This window comes from Anguilla rostrata, chromosome 10 (genome assembly GCF_018555375.3).
Source record: "Anguilla rostrata isolate EN2019 chromosome 10, ASM1855537v3, whole genome shotgun sequence".
NCBI lineage: Eukaryota > Metazoa > Chordata > Actinopteri > Anguilliformes > Anguillidae > Anguilla > Anguilla rostrata.
The window spans coordinates 5,636,337-5,662,006 of NC_057942.1; the positions used below are offsets into that span (position 1 = coordinate 5,636,337).

At 48.3% G+C, this 25,670-nt stretch overlaps 1 protein-coding gene across 7 annotated transcripts in view; it reads right to left on the reverse strand.

Annotated features, from left to right (window-relative positions):
• Positions 1 to 25,670, reverse strand: part of ksr2 (kinase suppressor of ras 2) — a 93,509-nt gene that overhangs the window by 42,928 nt on the left and 24,911 nt on the right. For 5 of the 7 annotated variants that reach the window (XM_064353649.1, XM_064353648.1, XM_064353652.1 and 2 more), the window contains exons 4-6: positions 22,850 to 22,885; positions 21,947 to 22,445; positions 9,102 to 9,277 (exon numbers count right to left, since the gene is read on the reverse strand). In XM_064353649.1, the coding sequence (XP_064209719.1) occupies positions 9,102 to 9,277; positions 21,947 to 22,445; positions 22,850 to 22,885 (711 nt within the window). The remainder of the gene's footprint in view (positions 1 to 9,101; positions 9,278 to 21,946; positions 22,446 to 22,849; positions 22,886 to 25,670) is intronic. The other 2 variants (XM_064353653.1, XM_064353651.1) reach the window with 1 other exon arrangement.

The following is a 25,670-nucleotide window of genomic DNA, read 5'->3' on the forward strand; positions in this document are numbered from 1 at the left end:
CAGCACACAAATGGGCAAACGCTGATCGCCGCAGTATAAAGGCTGCTTTTGCATCGGCTGACATTTCAGCTGGTAAATACCTTTCATAATGACTACAAGTCACCTCGAACGTCAGGATGGCCTTTCCCCGATCGACGATAAGAGCTTCACCCAGGCCGAATGCAAAATAAATATATTCGATTTTTATAAATAAAAAACCCTGAGCCCCTTGAATGTAGCAGCCCACCCCCCCCCCCGATATAAAAAATTTCAAATCGAGTCGTTTTGGCAGAAGCGCTCCAAAATCGCTTTTGTTTCCAGCAAGTACGCAGATGCAACCACTCACACACGCGCCGAAATAGCCCGGGCCCAATCACACACACCGAGATGGATGGATGGCGGTCGTGCGTTGACCTGGCACCGTTCTGCCATCCAAGAATACCACAGGCGCTCTTTACCGGTACTGGGGAGCCTTCAGCTGGTGCAGTAACAGATACGCTCGGTCACGTGGAAACACCGGTGAAAAAAGAGAATCCACACGGACCAATAATAATCCGCCCCCCCCCCCATTCCAAATGCGATTCGGGCTTTTCTGCTATTTTAGCATGAGCTAATTATCGGCAATTAATGCAATCGTCATTCCGGAGTCATTGCTCAAATTGCGAGTAACCCAATAAAATCTCCCCAATGGACGCCCTTCAGGCAGTAATCAGACCGAGGATCTGGTGCCTCGTTAAGTTGGAAAGGGCATTCATCTCGTGAAAAACATCCTTGATACTTTAATTAGGATTTGGTTGCTCGTGCGCGGTGAAATACGTGGGGGCGCTGACCTCCGTGACCCCCCCCCAAATGCCCCCCACCCCCCACCTCGGTGGCACGGACACAGAAACACTCGAGAGCTTCCGTGCCGGTTGCTGAGCTGTAGGGATATTATGCCGCCCAACGCGCATCCTGATAGAGGCTCCGCATCTCTCTCTCTCTCTCTCTCTCTTTCTCTCTCTTTCTCCCCTCCTCAACAGACCCTCCAGAGAACCCATTAACGTACACACTGACGGAAAAATTACCAACGGTGTGCAGTGTTCCCACTCATCCCCATGTCATATCTCCTTGCTGGGAGGGGGGGTTTGAAAATGTATGGATGGTTGCAGAATAGACCCCCCACCGGTGGGGGGGTTGCTGTGTACAGAGCCTGTGTGAAAGCAGACAGGGGCCCCCTTACCGTTTCCTGAAGCCAGGCGAAGAGCAAATGAAGCCTCTATCCGCCATTACAGAAAGAGCCGGAAGGGCTCGGCAGAAGGGAGGGCCGGGTCTCCCGGTAGCGGCCACGCGCGAACGAGGGCCGGCGGCGGTACGGAATTAACGAGCGCTCGCGGCGTCGGTCTGCGGAACGCGGGCCGAGACCGTCTCTGGACAGAAAGGGGCTCGGCAAAAAAACCCTCCGCTCCTTTATTTACATTCTGTTCCCGCTCTCAGTCATGGAGATACACTCACCAAAACAGACAAGGCAAGGACATTTTGTTTTTCTCTTTTGTTTTCGTTCACCTTCATTTGCAGTGTGTATCCTGGCTGAGCCCCGAGGCTCTGGCTCGTCAAGTTTGTGTGAGAGCGCAGAGGCACTGCACATCCCGCACAGCCCCCCTACATCCCTTACACCCACGCGAGTGAACCAGGACACATCCATGGGGCCTTCCTTCATAAAAAAGGTACCAATTTACACCCAAGACACAGTCACGCGGAGACGCCGTTTTCCCTCTTTCTTCGGCTAACCGTGTGACGCGGCGTCGAATTCCTTCACGTTCCCGGGAAATCCGTGAGAATTTTTTCGACGTCATCCACGTGGTCGTGAAGGCCGAGTCCGCCATTCATGCAGAGATGCTAATATGAAACCGGAAGCAGCCTTCACAGATCAATCCCCCCACCCCCCCACCCCCCCCCACTTTAAGGGGGGGTCCTCAGAGGATCAGAGATGAGAGGCTTCGCGCCGCTCCGGGCAAGGCTGGCACTGTGGTCTCCGTGCCCACTTCCACAGCTGCTGGGTAAAGTGCGCCCACCTTCCCCTGAGTATGAAAACGGTTACCATGGCAATGCCTACACACACACACACACACACACACACACACATATGCACACGCCCATGCATACATACACACAAAAGCCCCTCGTTCAGAGAATGAATTTAGGAGGCCCAGCATAGCGGTCTGGTCCATGTTTCTACATTCTCCCTCTCCTGCACTGGGGGGCCAGGGCCATCCTTAACCATTTTGGGGCCCAATATAGAGTTAGATTTTGGGCCCCTCCCCCTTTGCTTTCTGTGGCTGCCTTCCCAGTGGCCCTAGCATAGATCCAGATGGCAAGAGAGGGCACGCCCACAAAAAAACATCATAAACTCTCCAGGCCCAACCCCTAAGGGGGTAAATTTGGCTTTGAGTTTCCACGGGAAATCAATGACGCGCTCAGTCATAAGTCTTTAAATTAGGACCAAATCTGGACTCAGTGAGGGTCGGGCATTCATTTTCCCCCACACAAAGCTCCGCCTACATTTCTATGATGCGTTACCAACTGGATTTATTACGGACTGTGGCGTGGGACAGTAGTTCACTGGTGATTGGGGGGTGTAGTTGCTATCATTGCACAGGGGAAGGGGGGGGGTTTAGTCATTATTACTGACTGGGGGGGGGGGGGGCAGGTTTGGGGCTCATTGTGGTCCAAAGGTATGTGTGATTTGAGGAGAACCTATTTCAGCTATACCAATGAGAATTAACTTCCAGAAAGCTGGAATCTGTCATTTTCAAGTGTCTATTCAACAGAAACATCATACCACAAGAGGATCCATGGCCGACTCAGAAGAGACAATCACTTGCAGAAAGCCCAAATCTCTCATTTCCAAGTGTCCATTCCACAGAACCATCGCATCACAAGAGGATCCAAGGCCGACTCAGACAGCGAGAGGCACACAAGGGGTAATACTGTATCAGGCAAACTTGAATCGCTTACGAAATTTCTGTTGTCTAGCACTGTGTCTAGTGGATGAAAAAATTAACCTCACTCAGACATTTTAGCAGACTCAATTTTCTTCGCACAACATGAAAATGAAAATCACTGAACCGCAAGAGCATGCTTCGTAAAACATTTTTTTTTGAAGACAAAATACATCTCACAATGTGATTAAATGAACAAACAATAGTAATTACAATATATTGTCTTCTTTTTTTTTAATAACATCTCTAATAGAACTGAGAACACGTGTCACGCAGGAATGTTTTGACTTTTCAGGGCCATGCAGATGGTAGTCAGCAGAGAACATGACTTGCTCTTGTCATTAAAAAGAACACGACTTCCATTTCTCATTAAAAAACTGTTTCTTTTTTTTTTTTTTTTTACATCGCTTTGTTCTCCTTTGACATTATCATTTGTCTTCCTCTTTTCGACAGTTTTGTTTTTTTTTACCCCAGTTTTGTGCTGCCACATATTTTTCGACAGCTGACTAACGTTAAACAGTCGAAACCTCTGTAGTAGTAGTTAGACATGCACAGACATGCATATTTAACGGTCTACGGTTACAACTGGCGATGATAGCAGACAGGAGACGTGAAATCCGAGTAGCCTAATGAACGTGAGGATCTGTGGAAGTCTGGTATTCCGAAGCTTTGCTTGTGATTGGTTTACAAGCATGAACTTCCATGCATGTTGTGGGGATTTTTACAGCAGCTTGATTTCTACACGACAACATGTCTGGTTAATTGGCCCTGTTCACCCGACACTGCCCTAATTTACCCACATTTGGCGGGTGTTCAAGTGCTAGATTCAGGCCCTAATAGCATAATGGTTAAGGAACAGGCCTGGTAGCCATGGGGTCTGTGGAGATTGTCTCTGTGAAAATAAAAAATAAAATTGATTTGAGTCGTAGTGCCCATCAGCTGCTGTAAACAACACATAGTATGCAGCTAAACACAAGGCAACAGTTATTATTATTATTATAGTATAATTATTATTATTATTAGTATTATTATTATTACTATTATTATTATTACAATTTTTATAAATTGTAGGGTTAGGCTTAGCCTCACACCACCATGCATTGGTGAACACCAACAGAGCATCACTACCATCTCAGCTGGGGCTCCCAGCCTACAGATCAGAGGCCATGAACCTCAGCCAGCGAAGTTCAAGCTGCATCCGACGTTCATATCACATGCATTCTAATTCTGATTAATAACATTAATGCAGTTCTTCTGCCTTAGTAATGACACCCAAATGACACCCAAACCACTAAAGCTGTGAGGTAGGGGACCCGTAGGTTTATGTCTATTTGTTTCACATAGTTCCACTTATTGGGGGGACCAATGCGTGTTTACAGGTGACAGTTACCCATAGCGATTCCCACGTCAACACGCGTCTTTTTTAATTTTTGCAAAACGTATGAATCCCTAGTGCAGACCGGACGACCTTTCGGTCTGGCAGCCCCCCGACTGCATCGCGGACTCAAATGGAGCTAAATGGACGTGACAAACCCCGGGCGCCGGGAACCCACCGCCAGCCCTTCCTGGTGGCCCTCTCTCTGGCACGCATCACTTCCTCTTAATTAAGAACGAGTCCCGGTACTTCCTTCCCTGCGTAATTGCAGACTTCCATCATCCCAGGGATGCTGGCTTGCCACAGTCCCGTGGAGGGACAGAGAAGAGGATTGCGTTAGACTCTGGGGGAGTGGGGAGGGGGAGGGGGGGGGGGGGGTGGTGGGGGGAGCGAATCCCATCAGGACCACACTCGCGGAATAGCGTCTCGACACCGCGTCGACCGAACTCTGAGAAAAATGAGATCGCCGCTGCGGCTAACTGGCAAAATGCACGACGGCACGGTTACAGGTGGGTTCGGAAATGGGGCGAAGATATGTCATCGAAGGATTTCAAAGGGCACACGGATCACTGCGCGGGCGCAGTTCAGCTCCCAGCGCTGACCTTTTAAACGTGAGTCAGCTCCTTCGGGAACCCGGCCGACAGAGCGGCTCGACGGCTGAGCGCCACCGAGGGGTTAACCTCCGCCTCTTTCCTCCGCCGATCGTGAGACAACTCGCCGATTTTTCGACGGAGCTCCGCCGCACGCACGGTTTCCATGACAACCGGTCAAACCTTCGTAAAACAGCATAATCAACTTTTACTGTGTGCTCTTACGTCATCGCAGGGGACTAAATGAGCACGCTTAGCTTATTGATGCACTTTGACGTTAACCTTGCTTTTTTGTGAACAAAAAAAAAGCTCTCTTTAGATCATATGCTACACATTACATAGTCAAATAATTTTACAAGTGCTAGATAAGAGATGAGGACTGTATAAAATATAGCTGGAGAGATACTGGAATATTTTCTTTAATAACATTTGCATTTTGACTGACAACCAATGATATATTTAATGCAAATGACTGATGAATTTCAACAGTGGAAAAGGTCATCAATTATCATAAACGACAACTAAACAACCGACTAATAACAATTTCTCCTGCCGTCAACAGTTTTTTTCTTTTCTTAATTTTATTCCTAAATACACCTCCCGCAGCTAGACATTTGCATAACCAACTCTCTGAACTCGATGTTTTGAAGAGTTCACAAGATTCCGAGCCATCTGGTTTCAGAAGTAAAGGTTTACTCTTGTTCTTCCATTAACACAATAAAGAAAAGGCTTTTCCTGATTACAGCTGAGCTCGAATGTAAGTCATCAATGACAATGGGAAGGAAATCTCTAAAGTCTGTTTTCTTTCAATCATTTTTTCTAACTCTAACGACTTGCAGTTCTAGCTGAGTACGGATCAATAATGTTTAACCAATCACCTCTCACTACCCTAAGCCTCAGATTTGTGTTAATATGTGAGCTATGGGGAGGCTTTGAGAAGCGCAATGCACTTTTATCATGGAATATACTGGTAAAAAAAAACAACAATCATCCAAATATACTAATTTTCTCAATTACTTATTCAGTGAATATCTGAAATTAAGGGGACATTTTCAGCTTTGGTACTTCTTGCCTATGGAACCTGCTATTCATCAGAGCGAGAATATGTATGGGAGACATGTTTTTTTGGACCGTATCACGGTTCGAGCCATGAATGACATCACAACCTGCTGCTCTGGTGATGTCACTCTCTGGGCGAGCGACAGTCTGAGGATTCCGCTCGGTCGTCGCCGAACAAGCCTCGCCACGGAACGTGCCGGCATCGCGAAGCTGAAAATACGGTGTCCACCACAAGACCCAAATCCAGGAAGAGAACAGGACCCAAGTTCCTCTGCGTATACTGGAAGCTCGATGAGCAAAAGACAGGCTGTGTGTGCGCGTGTGTGTGTGTGTGTATGGAAGGCGGGGGGGTGGGGGGGTTTGAAATCGGCGATTTTTTGGCAGTTTGACTGCGGCGTTCACCTGGCAACGGGGCTCCGAGCGCATCGGCCACGTCACCGCAGATGGGACGCTGGTCCTCGTCACGCCAAACCCGCCCCAGGGCCCAACCACCAACCGAGCGCCGACGCACACCAAGACCCCAACCGTCCCTCACCGCCAGCCTCATTATAACAAATTACTGCAAGTTATTCTGTCCCTGCGCTCGCTCATTTAGGGGCAAGCGTCGCTTACAAACAACAGGGGCTAAAGCACACAAGAAAACATGGCGCAGGGCATATGTTACGACAATTAAATATATATATATATATATGGAGAGAGAGAGAAACAGTCACTTTCTGTTAACTCTGGTTTATTTCAGAAAATAAAGTCACCGTGAAACTGACACACACACACACACACTCACACACACACACACACACGCCGAATAGGCTGCTCTCTCTGGCCGTTCCCGTACAGGCTTGAGATCTGCCTTTTTGATGAAGACGGTACAGGCAGTTCATTGTGCCAAATGGCTTTAGTGGATTAAGGGTGTTGATGTCTTCCATGAGCGGACAGAATGCAGACAAATTACCAGATCTGATGAGACAAACAGGGCTGGTAAATGGTGCCGTGTCTCTTCTCCTGACCCAGGAGAGCACCACCGCGGCCCCGGTTAATGCCATTACCGACTCCGCCACAATCGAATGAAATCGTTCTGCTGGATCTGGACGCCCGCCTCGGCAAGGGGGATCCGTCTTAATCACTGTCCTCTTTCCAGATCCAGGAAAAAACCGGATTGGCCGCATTATTGATCTGAGATTGCCTGCCTGCTCTGGAGGAATTCTGCTCGCCCAGATGCCGCTAACTCAATAGCGACGTTCCGCTCCTCAAAAAAAAAACCAGGAAAACGTCTGAGGAGGAACAAAGCGGCGGACGCGTGCCGCTTCCAACTGCCGAGCGCCGTCGCCAGGCAACTCACATACAAGAACGAGGAGCCGAATGGAGTTTTACCCATGACCCAAACCGCTCCTCACACCGAACGCAATGCAAATCAGAACGTGTCTATGTGTCATCACGGAAGTATATAATTATCAACACGTACACAGACATACGCACAGGAGCACGCTAAACACATAATGCAAAAACATACGCAGACACACATACAGTGTGTGCATACACAAATGCATAGACAAATGCACACGGACACATACATATGGTATAGATGCACAGACACACGCACACACATACTGTAAATACCCTAAAACAGCAAAAGGTCCCCACAAAGTATAATTTTCCTTATCTTTCTATCCTTGTGGGGACATTTTGTCCCAAGAAATATAGTATTACAAGTTCACACATACACACTCACACACACTCACACACACACCACAATCACAACTACCTACCACCAACATACACACCACCACACACCACACACCACATAACCTAACCACACACACTACACCACACACACATACCCACCACACACACACCACATACCACACTACAACCACCCACAACACACTACCCACACAATCACATACCACCACATCACCACACACACACACTCGACATAACACACACACACACACGCACACACACACACACACACACACTCACATACACACACACGCACACACACACACACACTCACACACATGGCCGGTGCAGGAGGAGATTAATTGCAGCGGGCCCTTCCTGGCTGCCGAACGTGCACCAGAGGGCCTCGCACCCGACACCAAGCGCGGCCGCACGAATCCAGATCGGCGGATAAGAGCCAGCGAGTGAATTAGGGCCCATTACCCAGGGCCCCCCTAAGCCATTCGCCGCTTCCATCTGCGGCCGTATTTTATCCGCCCCCCCCCACCCCACCCCCCGTTTCTGACGCCGTCACCCGCCATTCCGAGTCCACTCACACAGCCTCGTCGATATCGCCCCGCGCGAGACGTTTATCGTCGCCGGCAACGCGGTAATGCGGCAGCGCCGGGGGGGGCCCCGGAGGGCCGTATGCGACCGCACGCCACGGATGCAAATACGAAGGGGGGGGGGGGATTGGGGGGGGGCTTTACTCATTCTCCGCCTGACAGCTCTCGCGCTGCGACCGTGGCCTGAATTTCGGAGTGGGGGGCGATGGATGCGAACATTATGCGCCCGGAGCCAGCCGCGCGTTGTTGAGGCTGGAACGTTTTTGTTTTGGAATTCCAAAGCAGCCAATAAAACACCTCAAAATCCTCTGGGGATCTTCTGTCTGGACAGCGGCGTGTTAAGAGATGATGTCATTTCCGTTGACGTAACTCGGGTCTTCCGATCTCATGGAACGTTTATTATTAACTCATCAACATCTGGTCAGTTAAAAATAAAAATAACGTCCCATACTCCAGCTCAGGCCAGGCCAGTCTAAACGACTTTAAAAACAATGGCTCAGTTTATTCTGCCTTCATTTGGGTTTGCTCATCAACCTGTTTGCTGACAACATTGGCTTTTAATGACATATTAAATTTGGTGACATTGGACAGGAGATTCATTCTGCTGGAGCTTACTACTACATGTATTATTTACGCTATTATTCGATATATTCATTGTTTGTTTACTTTTGCCATCCATCCACCTGCAGGGCATTTCACCGGATTAAGGATTTAGAAATATTTTCCAAATAAAAATAGGCTGACTGCTTCAACAAGTTTTATGAACTACCAACAAGTTTTATAAAGCAGATTTTCAGTGGGTGGGGTGAGTTTGGGTGGCGGGTCGGGGACTTACTTGCAGAGAAGGTGGCGTCGGGGTGGACGGGGGGCGTGGACGGGAGGAACGTGGGGAAGAAAAAAGAACGGAGGGAGCGCTCGCAGAGCAGAGGAGAGCGCTGGGAAGGCAGGTTCTCACAGCTGCCCACGCTGCTGTGGATCTTCAGGTTCAGAGGTTTGCTCCTCTTCTTCGCCCTGGAACACAAAGCAATTAAATCAATCAATCAAACAAACCAAAAAACAAGCGAACCAATCAATCAATCAAATCAATAAATCAAACAAACAAACAAACAAACAAACAAACAAACCAAGCAATCAATCAATCAATCAATCAAACATACCAATCAATCATCCAACAAATCAACCAATAATTCGTTCAGCCAGTTTGTAAATAAATCAATCAATTAAAGGCCTACACATCTTAGAAAAAAAGTCCTGCATAGTATTGATGCGAATCAATCAACCAACAACCTATCTGATTCCTGATGATCAGTTCACTTTGCAGCAAAGCAATCGCTGACCACATCAAATCATTGACCTTAAGGTTAGACTGGGGACGGCATGTGATTCAGCAGTGAAAACTGGAGGAAGAAAGCAAACGTAGGCTAAGGATCAAAGTTTGTAACCGCCATTACGGTCCTCTGGAAAACGATGGCCCATTTTTAGAGGTTCCCAGTAAAAGATGTCAAGTGTACAAGGGGGAGCATTCCCTGGAGTGACGCAGGTCACGCGGGTTGCGTATAGCATAAAATTTCATTGATGTAAAAAAAAAACCATCTGTTTCCCATCGAAGAGGCTAAAGAAGCCAAGAGGGCGTGCTAACTGAGGTTGCTCATAACCAGCGGATGAACTTTGGAGGTAATGAAAGCTCAGGACCATGTAAAATGGCTCTTATCTATCTTCCTCTGCTGCCATTAATGGATCCATCCAGGAAAAGCTATAAACCTGTTCGGCTCAGGCCAGGGCATGTCATTAACTACGGTAGTCTGTGCTTGGCCACGCAAACAATGGGTTCAACACCCTCCCAAAATGACAGGTCGTCCTCAAGCAAATGTCAAGCATCCCTATGGATGGCCTTGTGTAACTGTCCTTAAATGAAACACCACCCCCCCCCCCCCACATCCAGACTGTTCCCGTTCACACCGTTAATAATGAGCTCACTCGTCCAGCTGAAGTCAGAGAAAACCTGCATTCTGCCAGACCGCTCATTTAGATGCTGCCGCACTACACCCTCCAGGACCTCTCCTTAACGGAGTTACACAATTACACTTTTTTTTTTTTTGCGGCAGGGACCCTTCAATTTGTTTAGGTAATAAGGAAAGCGAGGCACCCGGTTATCCTTTACCCGCTAAAACTGTTTGCCTACAATCAAATTTTATAAAATTAAACCCATTTATACTTGCACCTTTTCTTTCCGTGATGAGGGGATCATTTGTTGAACAGTGTGCAACGCAAATAATACAGAAATGGAAAAAAGACAGCTCGTAGGATACCATTAAGAAGACCTTTCCAGCGGACAAAGGTGATTTCCTGTCTCAAACAGGCAGCAGTGGAACATAGTAGTTAGAGAACAGGGCTCTAACTAAATAGTTGAGAGCAAAATTTGGCATAAAATCCCAAAAGGGATACGGACTTGGACCTCCAGGAATGGGGTTCCCCGATTCTGGCCTAAAAGGTCCCACGGGAAAGAACTGCGCCTTTTCAAAATACGGTACGCTCTCCCCATCCAACCAAATTGGTATGATCTGAAGATTCAAATGGGAGGCAAAATGGCATGACATGACACCACCGCAACAAGCCCAACACCACGTCAAGACACACTCGAGCTTTCATTACCGCTCGATGGGATTTGCTCGCGCTTGTTGAGCGCGACGTCGTGCGGGCAAACGCGATGTGTCGACGCAGGAATCCCTAATTATGCCAGCGGGAAAAAAAACGGAGGGAACAAGACGGCCATTTGATCACGACAAGACAGACGAGAAAAAGGCATCTTCAAAAGGCTCCACGGACAAATTACACACAGGAAATGCAAAGAACTCGAGGCATGAGTCATAAATATTAGACGCGTTTTGCTCTTTCCTTGGCGCACCGGAATGTTCTCAAAGAACATTTTTTCCCGAGCGCAAAGCCCCGCGGTTAATTAGCATGTGGCTCCTTCGCCAAGACAACATTCTGAAATTCCAGCCATGCAGGCGCTACTACTGAAAACGTCTGAGAGGACCGATTCTGCCACTGAATCCAACTGGCAAAACATCTCCTGTCACATTTTTCATGCTAATTACCGTTGGGCTCCGATACTTCAAAAGCTCCTTAACGTCGGCGCTAATAAACCTTCAGGAGGAATGAACAAGATGAAAAAAAAAATCAAGATCGGGCTTTAGAGAGATTTTTTTTTTTTAAAAACAGATGATTGATTGATAGAGATGATTCCACCACCCTGGTCCTTTGTGGCCCGCGGATCACAAACACCCTATTCCCAGTACTGCTCCGGCTTGAGTTTCAGTTCTTACTCCATAATAAATGACAGACGGCCTGTCGAAATGGCCCCCCATCTTGTCTCGCTGCCTTCCGAGGCAAGAAAACTTCAGTCAAACCAGCACGACCCGCCTAAAAATAAGCCATCGCCCGAGAACCTCCGGCTTCGTCCTCCCCTCTAACTCTGACAGGACACGGGTCACGTTTTTCGCATCGAGTAGATTTTTTATTTTTATCCCTCCGCATCTCTTCGTCGTCTCACGACTTCTACGATAACTGGACGTCAGACACACAGCTACCACTCCCGCATCCACATATCCATCTTACAGCCACAGCTTTTCTAAAGTTCATCCTGGAAACAAAGGTTTCCTCTCTGGGCACGTACCCTTCTTAAAACCTCTTTATCTATTTGAGCAATGCCAAATTCAAGCAGTTCTGCATATCATACACTTGACTATAATACTCAAGGCAGGATCCTACACCTTTTTACAATATCATAGTATCAGAGGGTGGTGTCTTATAACCATCTTATAACATATAACTATCTAGTGCAACACTAGCAGGTGACATCCTACGTGTGATATCTTTACAGCATTGGAGGGTGGATGGTATTCTATGCTTGACTGCGTATACATCACTAGAGGGTGGAGCATTTTCTACATCGGACATCTCACACGTGACGAATGATAAACATCCTGTCAGACGCAAGACGATCGGGAGGCCTTCGAAGCCTCTCCGTTTCACCGCAGACAGCCTTTATCAGGGAGAAACACGGCGTATAACGGGAGGGCATCAGGGAATGCCAAATTACCGATCTGTTTCTCCTCAACCCGTCATCTTTTCTCTAAAGCCACGGTCACCGATTTCATTTCCCCGCAAAGAAGTACATAAATAAATAAAAATAAAATAAAAAACCCCCCGTGCCCCCGGGGATCTCTCCGTGTCAGCCTCGCCAGGGCAGGGAGGAGCACGCAAAGCTCCGTCCGTTGCCAGGGAAACGCGTTTAAAAGCGAAAAACGTCTCGGGGAGGTGACAGGGCGGCTCGGACTTCCGAGGCCCCAGAAGGGAAGCGGCCCAAAACAACGGGGGGGTCGGGTGGGGGGGGGGGCCTAAATGGGTGACGTAAATCCTAAGGATGCAGCCTTCGTGCATCTTCATTCTGAGCTTCACTGGGACCTCCAGGCTCAAGGGGGTGCACAGAAATTCCACAGCAAACTGGTGACACAGATTTTCAATCATCCGCTGTGACAATATACAAAATGTACATAATGTTAAACCAAAATCAATCAAATACTGGCGTCCAACTAAAACCTGGTCATTAAAGATCCCATGGAAATTACAGTACAATTACAGTAACTCACAGAGTACGGGGTTCCCTTGCGTCCAGGCACAAGCTGACTGCTAATTGACCTCCCCTTTAATTGGCGCAATAATTCCCGCCCACTCCAGTGAAACTAATATCGTGGTGAGACATGTGGTCAAAAATGAGTGCTCTGTGTATCACCCAGATGGGTGCTAGACATCGGTGGAGTTTTCCCCCCTTGCCTATAAAACGATTTGAAATCATGAGAGGCACTATATAAATGTAAATTATACAAATTATTATTATTTTTATGGTTATTATTATTATATTACCACTTCTGATGTCAGCTCCTGAGAGCATAGCAGGACTACATATACACACAGAACATAAAAAACCAGGAAGCTGAGATCTGAGTACCAGGGAGTTAGTGCTAACAGGTTCTCTCGCCCACGGTAATTACAGACACTAAAACTTTTGATTAATGTGACGGGGGAATGGAAACGTTAGCACATCAAACGGCCGTCCGCCGCGCCGCCGGCAGATTTCGCGGTCTGTCCTACGCGCTCCCCCCTCCCCCCCTCCTCCCCGTCCCCCGCTATGAAGACACACCCACTCCCCCCCCCTCTCGACACGCCGCAGCGAGGCCTCATCCGCTGTTTTCGGCAGGTTTTATTGATATCAGCGCCCCAGCCCGCTGCCTTTCCGCTAAAAAGCAACAGCGGCGTGGGGTTCAAACGAGACGCCAGCTCGCTCCAAACCGGGGGATCAGGGGCTCGCGGCAAAGCGGGGGGGCCAGGCGATTTTTAGGGGCTCGATTTAGCAGCGGTTAAACAAAGCTGGTTACCCCCCCCCCCCCCCGTCTCAACAAAAAAGGCCATGGGCAACAGCGCAAGAGAAGAGAAAATGAGCACAATGAGAGAGAATTTGAAGCCTTCGTTTTCATACCACTCTGGGGCGTCCTCACGCTTCACAGACAGGCTGTGATGTCCACCGAATCACACACAAAATGGAGTAATATAAGAATCTGTGCCAGGAAAGCGGCCTTCTGTGACGTGACTTTTCCAAAATCAGTTTCATGGGGGAATCTGAATAAGCGTCGAGCACATTTACAGTTTATTTACGGGCCACTGTTTTAAAGGAGAAGAGGCGGGCTCCACCACTGCGGAGGGAAGGAATCCCAGCAGTCTCCGAAAAAAAGGGGTTCGTTTTTGGGATTGCCCCTTCCAGAATGTTCCCTGCTTGACTGCACCACCGAAAGTCTAAACCCCCTGATTGGCTGGACCCGCCCCTGAACCCCTGAAATGTCCTATCACAACCAGCCCTCTGAGACCCCTCAAATCTCTCTCCTTGGATTCTCAGGTCTTCCCCATCCCACAGCTCCCCACTGGCGCCCTCTCCAGGTCCTCTTGGGGCGGGGGGGTGGTCGGGGGCCAGGTGGGGGGGGGGGGGGGGTTACTCTCCACCCCTTTTTATGCCGGCAGTCCTGGCAGTGAGGCTTAATATATCAATTATGCGCAGACGACAATGGCATTCCCGCCAGCAAACCCGCGCGCCCCTAAACACTCATATAAATTCATAATCATGCCTTCAATTTCGCCAGCCCTCGCAGGCGCGCGGGTTCTCATTAGACGGGAGAGACTGTGTGAGGAATTAGGTTCTCCAAGCCGCGCGTGTCAACACCCCTTTAACCTGACTTGTCATTAATGGTGGAGCGCCAAAGTTTGTAATGAACAGGGGATGAGATTCCTCAAGAGTGGAGCAGCCACACGGGCAAGGAGCCTCAACCCACCTGGAGTGCCATCAGGCTGCAGACTGCGTCTATGCCTGTGACTGCGACTGCGCCTTTCTGTGACTGCAACTGCGACTGTGTCTGTGACTGTACCTGTGACTGTGTCTGTACCTGTGCCTGTGTCTATGACTGTACCTGTGACTGTGCCTGTACCTGTGACTGTGTCTGTGACTGTGTCTGTGCCTGTGCCTGTACCTGTGACTGTGCCTGTGACTGTGTCTGTGACTGTGCCTGTGTCTGTGCCTGTGTCTGTCCATGTGACTGTGCCTGTGACTGTACCCGTGACTGTGTCTGTGACTGTGCCTGTGCCTGTGTCTGTGACTGTGTCTGTGACTGTACCTGTGACTGTGTCTGTGACTGTGGCTGTGTCTGTGCCTGTGACTGGGATTGCAACTGTACCTGTGACTGCGCTTGCGACTGCCAGCCTCGTTCTGCGCAGTGCTGCAGCACAACAAACTGTCTCTTTTTTGTTTATTTTTTTTTAAACTATACAGATGCCCAACCTGACACTGGGTTTCCCCCGAAGCCCAATATCATCATGCAGCTGTTCTGGAGAACGAACAGTTCTTGACTATCTCCATTCTCCCGTGAGATTAAGTTCTGCAGAAAGAAATTTTGTTCGGGGCAAAAAAAAGATGTACAGAAATGTACATACAGGAACAAACCTGGAGCGCAATTTCAAATACAGTGTAGCACTGTAGTCTTCCACTTGAAGTCCACCAAGAGGCAACTGCTGGGTTTAACAGGTTAATGGTCAGAGTGTGTTCCTGACTCATAACTTGTTGGCTATACGAGGATAAACATATAAAACAAGCCAAATGGGGACTAGAAGACCTCCCACTGCTTCTCTGAAACTGAAAGGAAGTTGGTTTACTCCCTGTGATATCGTCCTACTGTGTGATGGACTGAATCGCGACTGCTAATATGTAAAAAGGTTTTTCATGTTTCCTGAAGACCATTAAATGTTGTGCCAGTTCCATGAACCCAGTCTTTTATGTGGGAGGGGGTGCTGGGGGTTCAATCACAGGTCTTCCAGGGGGCCTATGGGTCATTACTAAATGTTCTACAGAGGACTGCGGCTTCCCCAATTCCCCCAAATCGCTGCAGGACCAGAAATGAGGGGTTGGCTGTATAAACACACCAGAGGCTAACTGACTCTAACTCCGGGTGATTCAAATGCCAGACCTCAAGGACAGAGATGTCTGTTCAGGAAATTTTCCATCAGAGAATGAAGACACCACTGGTCCACCATTTTACTCATATAAAGCACAAGTGAGAATGTCCACACACTCCCCCAACACTGCCGGTATGCAATCTCAGTACGTCATTCCGAGAAAAAAAGAGGGGGGGCGGGGAAAAAAAGAGAAGAAGAAACCCTACGAGAGCAGGGGAGGAAACTTTTTAATCAAACCAGATATCCAAACTGCCATCAGAATGGAGGAAGATTTCTCCCTTCAGGTGGTTGCAGGGTTGGAATTACCCTCAGTGAGAGCAGAGGTGTGTGATTCATACCAGCCCTCCCCCGGACTCCGAGCCGTCTGCCTGGCAGAGCCGCGTGATTTATCGGCAGATATAAAACTCAATAACGGAGTACTTAACATTCACAATAAGACTCGTAATGTCATTAAAGCGAAAAAGGGGAAACTTTCATAAAGGTAACGTCGGGGCGAACGCTATCTTCTCCACTCCCCCACCCCACCCCTACACACTCCCCCTTCCTCCTCATCCTCGTCCTCCTCCTCCGTCTCGGCGGTGTGAAATAAACACGTTCGTCCGCGCGCCGCTCAGAAACGCTCCCCCCTGTCACGGCGTGCCGGAAAAAAAAAAAAGAGAAAAAAAGACGCCGGGCGAGCCTAGCGAGCTCGCGAAAGACTTCCTGGCCTCTCCGCTAACGCGCTGATCCTCATTAGCATACCAAATGAGCGCCATTAATTATCGCTCAAGCTGAGGGAGCCACTCGGCTGGAAAAGGGCGGGCAGAGACGCGCGCGGCTAAATAAGTTAGATTAATAGCGGCCGCTCCACTCCGCATCGCCGCGGAAGTTTAAGTGGCGTGGCTTTTTATTTATTTATTTATTTTTTATTTATTTTATTTTATTCGGAGAGGCGAGGGACCCGTGTCGGCGTGACAGCGAGCGCTGACGTACTGCAGCCGAGCGAGAGAGAGAGAGCCCGCTCGACTTCTGGAAAAGTTCTAACCCGGTATGTTCGTCGCCTGAACCCGAGATTAACATTGCTCTGCTAATTGAATGTGTCCACAGAACCCTGTCTCAGTATATTAAAAGCAGAGCAGAAACCACCACACTGCCAAGCAGGAACTGCAGGCCCCGAACAGGGCTTGCTTAAAAAAACGGATGTCTCCGATAAGGAGAGGTCACAAGCCAGACATAAGAATAAGGAGTTTTGTTTTATGGACCTGAAAAAACCCCACATCCTTCCCCTAGAAAAAGCAAACGTTAACACCTATGTGTACTTTTACTAACCGGCACCAAAAAATAATACAAAGGGGAAACAATACGTTACTTTTTCTGTTTGTTTTATATAGATAAGCTTGTTGAGTAATGTGTTTTGGGTCTAGACCTACAAAACAAAGACTGCTTTTGCTTGAATAAACTCTTCTTTTGTGGCACTACAAGTACATCTATGCCAGGGGTGGGCCCTCCTGGCCCCAGAGTGCGAATTCCGTTTCCGGTTTTTGTTCCAGCCGAGCTGAATCACAAGAGTTTGATGGCTTACTAAGAGTCTGCAAATTCAGAGCCCCAAGGGTGAAACACTGACTGCCTCCAGCACATGGTGACCTGTGTTCATTACGCCCAATAATCAATCCAGATATGTACTTACAGGCTCGGAAAGAGAAAAACCAGGAACGTCTCTGCAGGACCAGGGCTGTCTACCCCTGGTCCATGTCTTCAACCTGCATACATACATGCTTTTATTGACAATCCAAGGGTAGGCTACTCAAGAGAACGAAGGTAGCGCCCGAGGATATGACCAGCAGTCTCTCAGATACATGCCTGATTCCAAGACCATTACACTACACACTGCTGGCTCTAGACTATGACCAGCTGGGATACTAGTTTGGTGATGTGCCCCCCACCCCCCCCACCTCCCTCCCCTAATGACTGCACAATAAGCCAATGCTGACAGCAAAATAAGCTAATGCTGACAGACTCCAAGGGACATTTGGAGAGGGCATGAGAGGGTGTTTGGTTGGCAAGTTATCGCCAGCTTCTTATCGACCCCTTTGTCTCATGTGTCAGCTCTGAGGTACAGTGTTCTGCCATGAGGAAGAAAGATTCACTACCTTCACGTGACATACGATGCATCTCAAAAAAAAAAAAAAAAAAAAAACGAATTAATTTACGCAAAGCTACCGTAAGCACCGCGCGCGAGTGGAGTTAGGGCTGTATCACATCTTAATACTTTGTCCGTCGAAAACGAGCCGAAAAGCAAGTCGATTACACACCCGGTCATTTGAATACAAATCAGAACGCCACAGCGAACGACAAAGAGAATGGCGGGGATCTACGCATCCGACGAAGCAGGGCTCCTGAGATCAGCCCTCGGTGCTCCGTGCCGAGGAGCTGATTTTTCAGGCACATAATGGGGACGGAACACGGCTTCATTAAGGACTCCACAGGTGCCCACCGTCCAATCAGCCTTCGGGGCAGGGCAACGCTTCTGTTTCGGCGGGAAAAAAGGAAAAAAAACTGACCGATTCTCTCTCCTAACATCTGTCTCCGTGCGACGCACGGCGCCAAAACGCAGCGATAACCCGGGTTTCGCAAAAACAAAACACCCGCCTTGTGTGCCATCGACGCCAGGCGCTTCATTATCGGGCCCGGTTTCGTTTGTGAGGCAGAAAAACCAACCAGATGGAACAATAACATTAACGATGTACCGAACGGTTACGCTAATACACGTACACCGGGCCAACAGGCCAACAGGCTATGAGAGTTCCCGCCGCTTTCCATATCCGTATTTGCAAATGTTCCTCAGCGTAAATCCATCGTGCGCAGAACGGCCGCGAGGTTCTCCTCGTCTCAAATACAACCCGACGAACGGGCTTCGACAGCACAAAGGCTACTGCCGCACTTAACAAGGCACAAATTGCCAGTCAGAAATGAGCCGAGGATTTCAAAAGGCGGAAATATTTCCGAGCGCCCTCGTCTGTGAATGCGGCGCGGCCCAAAAAACGCGGAGAATTTCGGCGCTAATGTGGAAGAAGAAGAAGAAGAAAGGAGGGACATCGTATGGTTCCCTAAGCGTCTACTCAAGAGGCTCTTTATAAGATACTTTGATGTGTTACACCGGTATCTGGGGCAGAACCAAAAATGCAAACCATCCAGTAAAATGAAAGTTATGAGGGGTGGGGGGGGGGGGGGTGTGCGAGTTCAGATATCTCATTAAGAGAGAATGCGTGGGTCAAAGGTCATTTTTCGAGACTAGTGTATTCAGCGTGATTAAGGACGGATATGGGCACGTTAGAAGTTGCTTTGGTCACACCTGGACACCTGTACACACACACCCACAAAATCAGGAAGCAGACAGTAGCCCCTATCGTATGTGGAACCCCTGAAAAATTTCCAGGTTAAAATCATCCAGATTCAGTAGTGGTTCCTCCGTTTATTCTGTTCATCTCTCCGTTTCCTATACAGAAAAAAGTTCTGGAACATTTACGGGTTAAAATCCATGTTTGATAGGGGCAGGTGACCTCACAAGCTCTTTGAAATTTACAGTCAAAAATTGAAAAACAAAACCATATGTAATACCAGTATCCGTATTTAACACATATTAATAGCAAATATCCACGACAAATTTTTCAACTTACAAAAATAGTAACTTGCATCGCATTTCCTGCGACATTTTTCAATCCTCCACCCGTTCATTTCCATCAGTAACAGCAGCGATGTCCACGCAAACTTTTAAGTTCGAGGACAGTGCAATTTCAGCGTCCAATCATTCCGTTTTTTTTTTTTTGTCCACAGCTGGATAAGTTAGAGTTTTAAAGTTTTGGAGATCAGGAACGGAGCGCTGACCAAAAATCACAATAACAGCCGCCAGGAAGAGGGGCTAATTACACCACGCAGGACCTGACAGGGCTACGATAAAGGCGCGGTTACGCTCTGCTCCAGAGTAACGACACGACTAATCAGCGTGTTCTTCTCACTTTTATAATAAAATGCTAATGCCTCCAGGAAGACAACAGAAGCCAAGCCCCGAACCCTCATTTCATTCACGGCGTGAGCGAATGCTAATGAAATCCACTGTCAATCAGTGGACACGCAACACTTTCTTTTACGCAAGCCAAAGGTACTTAGAGACAGCTCTGGAGATGTTATTTTTCACTTACTATTATTTTTTTTCCCCACTTTACTTTTCTTTGTTTGGCCCGAGCTAAAGCGGCTTGCGAAATTTGCGCTGATTAACATAATCCTTTTCAACGCTTTTAGTTAACCTACCAAAACTTTGTCCGATGCTTCTGCTAATACACCGAAACCTCCCTGCAACGGCGATATCTGCGCACAGAACAACATTCTCCCACCCATCCGTTTCCGTGAACAATAGAACAATTAAGTCGGAGGCAAAGCAACTGCTGGCTACCAAAGCATTGCCTCCCATGTCTGCGTGCAGATCCTCACAAATCTGTTACGGGCGTCCCCTGGAAGACCTTCGAGAACCCTCTGGGGAGGTGGGGGTGGGGTACCCGAACCGCTCTCTTGGGGGACTGATTGAATTCAGGTGAACGCACGACGCTGCCGGCTCTCTTCCCAATACGCCATCGATTAGGGAGCGAGCTCCGACTGGCATCTGCGCTGCGTCTTGGGTCCGAGCTGAGGGACCGGTAATCAATGCACTAATGGCGTCTGAGCAGCCCCAGCGCGGCTCTCCCTCTCCTCCTCTCTCTCTCTCTCTCTCTCCCTCTCTCTCCCTCTCTCTCCCTCTCTCTCTCTCCCTCTCTCTCTCTCTCTCTCTCCCTCTCTCTCTCTCTCTCTCTCTCTCCCTCCCCTCTCTCTCTCCTCTCTCTCTCTCTCCCTTGCCTCTCTCTCTCTCTCTCTCTCTCTCTCTCTGAGCCCGGTTCGCGGAAAAACACAACGCAGATGGCCACGGCGAGGGATTCACTTAAACCGCCGCGCATGGTCAGCGCCGGGACCCCTAATGGCATTAGAGCGATGACTTTCCCCCCCCCTCCCCACACCCCGCGCCCGCGCCCCCGCGCCCCCTCGCCCCCCCCGCCCACACGGCCCCTTCCCGTTACCCGGGTCCGTGGGCATCCTCTGGTTAGTGTAAGCAGAGACAGGGCCGATTGGATCAAAGCCCCGCCAGACCAGGAGCTCGTCAGGAATGCAGGCGCTGTGCGCTTATCTCTCTCTCTCTCTCTCTTTCCTTCTCCCTCTCTCCTTCTCCTTCTCCTCTCCTTCTCCTCTCTCTCTTCCTTCTCTCTCTCTTCTCCTCTTCTCCTCTCTCTCTTCTCTCCCTCTCCTCTCTCTCTCTCTCTTCTCCTCTCCTCTCTTCTCTCTCCCTCTCCTTCTCCCTCTCTCTCTTTCTCTCTCTCCTTCTCCCTCTCTCTCTCCGTCTCTCTCTCTCTCTCTCTGTCTCTCTCTCTCTCTCAGTAGCTGCTGGAGTTCTTGAGTATTGCAGCTCGACCGGGGTGGTGGGGGGGTTTGAGGATCAAAGAAGCCGATCAAAGCCTTTACATTCAGGAGAATGAGGTGGCCGGTGTGACCCCCCCCCCCCACCCCTACCCCCCTGTATTGCACCTCAGGCTGTAATGACACCGCCTTGATTATGATGCAAGAGAAATCAAAAGTAAAAAATATTTTAAAATTGCACCTGAAAGTGTTCTGAAGTGTTGGAAGCCTTTAAGGACATCAGACTGGGAGCTGAAGGTGCTGCCATTTCCTGATTTAAAACCAGTTAAAATCTGGGGGGGGGACGGGGGTGTTCAGGGGGGACCTGTCCCTGTCCTAGTGTGCTAACAACAGGTTTTAGTTTACACTAATTACCCTAATTACCCTGCCTCAATTAGCATAACATACCAATGCCACGTCACTTGTAGATAAGACACAGTAAAACATTTTGCATTCAGAGACACAAGAGCAGCCTTCAAGTCTTCATCTGTCAGTCATAAGCATATCAATTAATACAGGAAAAAAACAGGCAAGTGTTTGGGCTCATTTTACACAGACGCACGAGAACAGTCTTCATCTGACATTCATGAGCTTGTCAATAAATACAGGTAAGATCACATAATAATCGGGGCTAATTAAGGGCAGGAGTAAAGGGGGGCGACTCACTTGGGGATCTGCGTCTCGTCCACTCGGTTCCCCAGCTGGAACTCGTGGGACTTGCTGCGGTGCAGGGCGGTGAACCCGGGCAGCAGGTGGATCAGCTTGCGGGACGAGGGCGGGGGCGTGCCGGGGGCCTTCACCTTGTTCCTCCGCCTCATGGGCGGGGTCCCCGGCGGGGTCATGGTGTTGACCACCAGCGGGGTCCGGGGCGGGGTGTGGGGGAAGTGTCTCTGGCGAGGGGAGGGGGGCAGGGAGCGGTGCCCGGCGTCCAGGGGGGGCAGGAGCCCCAGGTGCCCGTCCACGGTGAGCCGGTCCACGTGCGAGTAGGAGGGGGCCAGGGCCTGGGGGCTGTTGCAGAAGTGCTGGTTGTACTTGGACTGGACCTTGGGGCTCTGGGACAGCTGGAACCGGATCCAGTGGCCTGGTTCCGGCGGGCAGACGGGGGAGATCTCCTTCCCTGAACTGGGCCACTGGATCGCCCAGTCCTGCTTGGCTTGGCTGCTTCCTACAGGGGGGTGGGGGGGGGGGAGAGTTTTAAAAACGAGCACCTGCGGGTCAGCAGCAAAGCTCTAGGGCAATGCGAAGGAAGCAGAGCAAAGGATTCTGGGAGCCATGAGCGTGAATGAATCTGCCGCCGGGGCAGGGCGAGCGGGACAGCGCAGCGCGAACAGAACAGGAAGTGCCACACGCCAGACAACACAGCCACCGACCACCACAACAGCCCAGCGCTCGGAGAGAGAGAGAGAAAATAAGCAAGATGGAATTGTGGGAGAATGGGGAGGGGGGGCGGTGGTCATGTGATGCGCGTGTCTGCCGAAGACAAAAGAACAGCATCTGCGGAGAGGCCACAGCGAAAAAAAGAAAGAAAACAAACATTTCAGCTAGAGTGCGAGAAAACAAATACATCACCTCCGTTATTGTGCAATTTGTCATCCTCAAGTTGTTCTTGAGAAACAAAAAAAAACAGAAAACAGAAAACAACTTTACTGCAGCAGGAACTTCCCTGACCTGTTGACCTTCAATCAATAACTTGTCTCAGCAAATGCAATATAATCTTGGACAATAATTCTTGTCAGAATGTTATATATGTTTGAGGAACATAGGCCTGGGTTGTCAATGTTTGTCAGTAACTTTATTCAATAATTAAGGTGTTTGCAGTTTGTCGAATTAATCTCTGAAGAAAAACTAGCATTTGCATTTAATCATTAAAGTAAATGTTGAGCGAATCCAAGCTTCGTTAAAGTTGAGACAAATGCTGAGTAAATCCAGGCTACATTTCTTTTTTGTAAATGAAAAGAACCATTTACACAAACAAAACTGACATACACAGGAATAAGTCGGGAGATGTGTGGCTTATTGTAAACCTTTAAGAACACCGTAGCTGCAAGCCAAGCATTAGCATGAGCTGCACACAGTCTTAAATTACACACAGAAGCATATCCTTGCCTTTGACCAGTAAACCATCTGAAAGGGTGTCATTCTGTCCTTGAATCACACGCGATTAAATTTAGAGACACAAACTTAGTAATGCAGCTCTTTAACGCTTGTCACAAACAGGTAGGTGTGAAAAATGTCCGCTGGAACGTGCTGTACTCGGTGATCTTGCCGGTACGGGTGCATTTCTGAACTGAACCATAGTTAATGAATGGCTCTGGTGTGATGACACTTTATTGCCCGTCTGTATGACAGAGTTTTTTTTTTTAAAGGCTTTTTCAAGGATGATCTGCCAAAACCGTCAGCTGTAAATTCGTAGATTTTTTTCCCCCCCTTTGGTTTGCCAGTTTAAAGGAAAAAAATGGAAATGTTCAGCGTTAATTTAACACTAGGAGAGTTCATGGCTCTAAGAGGGATCAGATTATATCAGAGTAAAATGTACTCTTGATATTGATTAAACACTGAAAAGTTTACTAGACTTATTAGTGAAGGTTGGGATCCACTTAAGATGGCCATAGGGAATGTCATATGCATGTCTTCTCTACGGATTTAACAGAGATTGTGCTTTGTTACGTTTCCAAAAAGTATGACAGAGCCAGACGGATTGAAATAGCCATTTCATACAGAAGCATCAACCTCGGTAAAAACCCATGTTTGCCAGTGGCGTGAAAGGGTCAATCTGTGGGACACTGGTTACTCTACGTAGCACGGTTAGCCAAACGACTCTCAAATCTGTGTTTTATTGGTCCAAATCAATCAGAATGGCCAATCAGAAAAGGCAGAAAAATGCAAGATAAATAGGGTTCATGGAACATAAATATATGTTCCTGCATATACAGTAATCTTCAGTATCTTCATCAATATCTGGAGGTGAGTGAAGTCGAGACTAAATTTTGCTGGTGTTTCATACAGAGTGTGAATATTTCATGTTCGTAGAACAGTTAAACAGTTAGTTCCAGTTAAACATTTTGCGGGACAGAATCGCAGATGTGCTCCAATTAACAGTTTAACCACATTTTTAAAATGAATAATAACTCGATCCTAAGTATTATGCTCATATTTCATTAGAAAATGAAACGTAAGGCTTTAGGAACCAAGCTGAACCGAAAGGCATCAAAATGTAATGTTCCTGTTCTGCTTTGAATAAAGGTTTTTTTAACTATAACCCCATGTAGTGCCCTGAATTTCTTTTTCGATTTGCACATTCCCCTGATTTCAAAGAGCACCCAGGGTGGTTAATTATTTTTCTATGCCCGCGAAGCCGTCTTTGTACACTTTTTATTACATTTCATAGGTTGTGGAAGGTTTTTCTTCTGTCACTTTCCCCTGCAGAATAAAAAGCAGTGTGATCTGCGGCACAACAGGAAAGCTTAAGTTTGGCGATGGCAAAATAAGGAAATGGTGCAATAACTTTCTGTGCAAGTTGGGTTAAAAAAAAATCTAACCAAAGGTGACCGTGTCGCCCGGGGTATGGGAGGGTTGGGTCGGATAGGGACCTGCATTTTATCACTACCTAGCGACCCCTGCTGGTCAATCAAGTGCCATGGACAACATACTGAAGCCACATACGTATGAAAGGTCTTCCTCCTACTCCACTCTACGAGAACTCAGCTGTAGTCTGTGACATAAGAGAAGCAGCCGACCATGCCACATGTTTTCGGAGGAGAACCCTGGATGTCTACACCCTCCCAAATCGGCGATGGGGTTCGCCCGTGTATGCAGCTGGGGTTTCAGACAACAGGCCCATCCCAAATTGGAGTGGGAACTGGATATGCTCATTTCCACGTTGGGCGCCAAATATATTCAATTAATAAATAAATAAATCAAATTTGAAAGTTGACCTGCACATTACTTTATTATGACAAACAGTGTGCTATACTGTTTGCTCGTTGTTGTCTTCCAAGATGATCACATTCGCAAATTAGCAAGGCTTTTGACCGTAGCGTTCTTTAAATGAATTTATTCTCTTGACGGTCTGTGGGAGAAACAGAGGAGAGCTTCACTCAGAGATTTGCACAGATGTGAGCCAGCTGGGACAGGGCAGTGTTGTATAATGGTTAGAGTTGTGCAAGTCGCTCTGGATAAGATTGTCTGTGAAATGCCTGCAATGTAATGCAACTGTGCTACGCTATTCTCAGGCCTGGACTACATTACCCTTCCTCCCTGCTCCATATCGCACGCTCGTACAGCGCACAGCAGCTCCTTCAAAGGTCGCCCAAGAAGAGCTTCTCCATTACAAACGAGCAGCTGCTGGAAAAACAGGCCATCGCTACGCACCTGCGTACCTGTAAGGCGG